General features: G+C 39.8%; 1 protein-coding gene across 1 annotated transcript; it reads right to left on the minus strand.

Moving 5' to 3' along the window:
• Positions 1-2,298: 2,298 nt before the first annotated feature.
• LOC120930998 (olfactory receptor 154-like) lies at positions 2,299-3,301 on the minus strand. Its single transcript, XM_040342128.1, has one exon. The coding sequence runs from the start codon at positions 3,299-3,301 to the stop codon at positions 2,555-2,557; it is 747 nt and encodes a 248-aa protein (XP_040198062.1). The 3' UTR covers positions 2,299-2,554.
• Positions 3,302-5,271: the final 1,970 nt, after the last annotated feature.

A 5,271-nucleotide genomic window follows, 5' to 3' on the forward strand; every position in this document is an offset into this window, starting at 1 on the left:
TCAATAGGCAAGGCTCCTAGCCCTTGCCTAGTTTTATACAACGTTGTATCCCTGGTCAACCTGCGGAGTACCTCTTTGAAAGATATATCCCCGATGGTATAGGACCTTCCCCATCCCCTTCCCCTTTCCCTTCTCCCTCCCTCCCCTTCTCCTGGTAGGGATCTACTTTCATACTCCCTCTTTATAACTCAAAGGTCCTTTTCATTTTTCTGTGTTGTAATCGACAACCCAAGTCCCCGTATATGTAAAAATGTACGTTATGTTATAATTCTGTTCCGGGACAATATTTGCCTCTTTGGATATGTACCATTATGTACTCTTTCTTGTGATACTGTACGAATGACTGTTATTGTACTCTGTGCTTTGATTTTCAATAAAAAATTTGAACAGAAAAAAAAAAAAAAAGAAGATTCGACAGAATCTTTTAAAAAAAAAAAGATTTTGACTCTTCATGTCTCTCTATATCGAATCTTCATGTCTCTCTATGTCGAATCTGTCATTGAAGGCTTATGGTGTCTGTCGAATGTTCTAAGAAAAAAAAAAAAAGAAGAAGAATATTCAACAGAGTCTTAAAAAAATAAAATAAAAATTGACTCTTCATGTCTCTCTATGTTGAATCTCCATGTCTCTCTATGTTGAATCTTTTCTATCTATGTCAAATCTTTTCTCTCTATGTCGACTCTTCTTCATGTCTCTATAATGTCAAATATTTTCTCTCTATGTCGAATCTTTTCTCTTTATGTAGAATAATATTGGACTAATAGAGTTAAGGTTAGGCACATTCGACCGCAACGAAAACAAAAATTAAGCATTTGTTTATGTCGGATCTTTCGTTTTTCCTTTTTGTGCTTTCGTTATCGTTTGTTAAAACGAAAATGAAAATACCTGAAATTCGGACGAAAATGCATTTGGAATAAAAAGAAAGCACATGTCTAGAGGAAATCAGAAACTGCCCTCTCCATTATAAAATAGAAAGAACAGTGCGCATACCTCAAAAAAATGTGATCCAAATAAAGCTGCGACTCAAATGTTATACAACATAAATAGTACAAAGAAAGAAGAAGGAGTCGCGCTAAACAAATGAAAATATCCTAGTGAAAAAATATTTTGAAAAAACAGTCTGTGATAATAAATGTATAGATGCAGTCCAAAATTAGTTCGAAGAACCAAACTTTTCTTGCAAAGTGTAAACGGTGCTCAATCCGTGTAATATTGGAGACTACACCTGCATTAGATGAAATAATAAGCAGGGCACCCAAACGACAATGCTGACCCTTACCGAAAAAAATTATCCCAATGGATCAAGTCATGCAGGAATGATCGCAATGTGGAAATGGATGTAGCACGCCACCTGACGGGTTCCTCAGTAGCCACCGATTACGTCACAAAAAACTCACATAGTGTAAAACCATAAATCAAAAACACACATAGGACTACACCCAGTGGTTGACTAACGGACAATGTGAAAAATATGGACCACCACCACCACACACACTGACCCTTACCGGAACATGAGATCCCAGTGAGGATCAAACAGGGCAGAGAAAATACACTCCAACATGGGGGATAGAGCGATCCCGGAAGTGAGGATCCACAAGGTCACCAATAAAGTTGTGGAATGGCCATAAATAAAGAAAAACTAATATAGTGTAATACCGCCAAATGATTTAATAAAGGAAATCGGGTACACTAACACTTAGGAAGATAAAAAACAGCATAAAATCAACAGCCGGCCGGCGTGGCAGAACGAGGATTCGTCCTCAATGTGCGGTGACGTCAGAACGTCGCCTCCCAACGTTTCGTCTGAAGAGACTTGGTCCTGTGAGTGGTGGTCAGTGTGTGTGGTGGTGGTGGTCCATATTTTTCACATTGTCCGTTAGTCAACCACTGGGTGTAGTCCTATGTGTGTTTTTGATTTATGGTTTTACACTATGTGAGTTTTTTTCTTTGGATGCTCTGTGACGTAATCGGTGGCTACTGAGGAACCCGTCAGGTGGCGTGCTACATCCATTTCCACATTGCGATCATTCCTGCATGACTTGATCCATTGGGATCATTTTTTCCGGTAAGGGTCAGCATTGTCGTTTGGATGACCTGCTTATTATTTCATCTAATGCAGGAGTAGTCTCCAATATTACACGGATTGAGCACCGCTTACACTTTGCAAGAAAAGTTTGGTTCTTCGAACTAATTTTGGACTGCATCTATACATTTATTATCACAGACTGTTTTTTCAAAATATTTTTTCACTAGGATATTTTCATTTGTTTAGCGAGACTGCTTCTTCTTTCTTTGCCCTCTCCATTGTCTAGAAGTCAAATCAGTAATAAATGTCACCAACAGTGTAACACAGGGATGACTTTCTGAGTCAATGATTAAATAGTCCTCTGGTAGGTCACGTTGTGCCACGTGTAAGCTCCTTGAATAGTCAAGAGCTTTTGAAGGCCGTCCATGGTTCCCATGTGGCAGTGAATTTCGAGAACTTGTCTAAAGTGATGTAGATCTGCTCAATATTAACTTTTCTATCACATTTGCATTTTTAATTTAAAATAAATTATGATTTTATTTTTTCAAAAGCTTTTTTAAAGTCCTTATTCCTGAATGTGTATATGATTGGATTCAGCAATGGAGTCATTACAGTGTAAAAGAGGGAGAGGATCTTGTTTAGAATATCTAGTTGTCCTTTTGTTGGAATCAAATACACAGCGATCAGCGTCCCGTAAAAAATGCACACTACGGTCAAGTGAGAGCTGCAGGTGGTGAAGGCTTTCTTTCTTCCTGTAATTGATTTAATTTTGAGGATGGTTAAAACAATAGAGATATACGATATAACAATTAATATAAAAGGTGCTACAGCACAGATGAATGCTACGACATAGGCCTGATTACGGATCCATGAAGTATCGGAGCAGGAAAGCTCAAGTATGGGTTCATAGTCACAGAAGAAGTGATGAATGATGTTTGGTCCACAGTAGTATAAACTGCACAAAGATATGAAATCAACCAATGCCATTGTAAATCCTAGTAACCAAATGGTAATCACAGATTTAATGCAATTTGATTGGTTCATTATAGAGTTGTAATGCAGAGGCTTACAGATGGCCAAATACCGGTCATAGGACATCACAGTCAGTAGAAAACACTCTGAGGCCTCAGCATGGGCAAAGAACGAAAACTGGATGATACATCCAGCAAGAGACATGGTGCATCCATCATGTAAGATGATATAAAGAAGGTTGGGAAGAATATCTGTAGAGAGAATTATATCAAACAATGATAGTTGGGTGATGAAGAGGTACATGGGAGACTGAAGTGTTTTACTCAGATGATATAAAACCACAATAAAAAGATTTCCAGAAATAATAACACAATATATGAAAAACAGCACCAAGAAAAATATAATGTTTAGGTTTTTTAGATTTGGAAAACCTGTTAGTGCAATATAGGTTATATTATTGTGATAGCCCACCTGGTAAAATAATATAAAAATACATAATAATTTAGGTTGTAACCAGCAGAAAATCCATTATGCTCATCTCCTCACAATTCTGGTGGAGGGCAAAACAAAAACGACATTTAATCTGAAATGTTTCTATTCAATTTTGAAAAGATCCTTTTTCAATACTTCCTTTTTCAAACTATCCAGCTAAGTTTTGACCTTTTTACATAATTTATATTTTTTTTCTCTGCAAAACATGGTCACATTGTTCTGTATTGAATTTTTTTAGGTACCATATATGATCGAGTATAAGCCGAGTTTTTCAGCATATTTTTTGTGCTGAAAATGCCCCCCTCGGCTTATACACGAGTCACCTTTTTGCGCCTGATCTCCCGGACGTTGGGGACCCGGTACTTGGCACACATGTAGCTCCACTCCTTCTCTACGAGTGTGCAAAGTTTGTTGTCCGGAGGACCTACGGCCGGGAGCTCATTTTTTCAAAGCCGGGCACCCCTTTCATAGACTCCCATGTTAAACGGTAATTTCACCGGTGATTTGGGGACCTGGTACCAGCCAGTCATAGGTCCCCTGGACCCGGAACTTGGCACACATGTAGCCCCATTTCTCCTCTACAAGTGTGCAAAGGTTGTTGTCTGGGGGACCTACGCCTGGGGAGCACTGATTTTTCAAACCCGGGCCCCCCTTCCATAGACTCCCATGTTAAACATCAAGACACAGTGAGGCATGAGCACAGTGAGGCATGGGCATAGTGAGGCATGGACACAGCAAGGCATGGGCACAGTGAGGCATGGACACAGTGAGGTATGGACACAGTGAGGCAAAGTGAGGCACAGTGAGGCGTGCAGATGGACACCCTAGGCTTATACTCGAGTCAATACGTTTTCCCAATTTTTGTGGTAAAATTAGGTGCCTCGGCATATATTCGGGTCGGCTTATACTCAAGTATATACAGTAATTAACACAAAAATGAAAAACAACTCAGCTTAATATTATTTGTTGATGTACACCCCTTTTTTCATTTTTTTTATTGGGTTTAAAAGGTAAAATGTACAAACATAGTACAAACAGATTAAAAGAAGGGTATAATGGGTACAGAGTACGCAGTAGACAAAGGTCCAAAATCTGACACAATATCAAATGTCAAAAGGTGACAGAGAAGAAGTACATTATTTTCAAAGTGTTCAAGTCAGTCGACATTTGCTATTGTTTCTCAAAGTTCTACCTAATAAAGTAAAACCTTGGTTTGAGAGTAACTTGGTTTGAGAGAGTTTTGCAAGACAAGCAACATTTTTTTATAAATTTTGACTTGATATACAAGCGATGTCTTGATATACAAGTAGCATCATGCCACAACAGAGTATAAAAGAGAAGAGAGGCGCCTCTAAGGCCTCGTATACACGGACGGACTGTTTTCATCGGACATGTCTGCTGCCGGATTTTGGTCTGATGGTTGTACACACCATCAAACCAAAATCCCCGCGTACAGGATACGCGGTGACGTGGCCGTGCCATCGCCGTGATGACGCAGCGACGTGCGCGACCCTGGAAGGTCAATGCTTCCACGCATGTGTCGAATCACTTTGACGCATGTGAGGGCTTTCGGCCGAGCGGACATGTCCAGTAAGTCGTACAGACGACCAAACATGTCCGACAGACAGGCTTCTAGCTAAGAAACATTTGTCCGCTGGAAACCTGTCTGATCCGCCAGAAAATTGTCTGGTCGGACGTACAGACGACTGAACATGTCCGTTGAAACTGGTCTGCCGACCAGTTTCAGCAGACATGTTTGGTCGTGTGTACAAGGCCTAAGT

Source organism: Rana temporaria, chromosome 3, assembly GCF_905171775.1.
Source record: "Rana temporaria chromosome 3, aRanTem1.1, whole genome shotgun sequence".
Taxonomy (NCBI): Eukaryota; Metazoa; Chordata; class Amphibia; order Anura; family Ranidae; genus Rana; species Rana temporaria.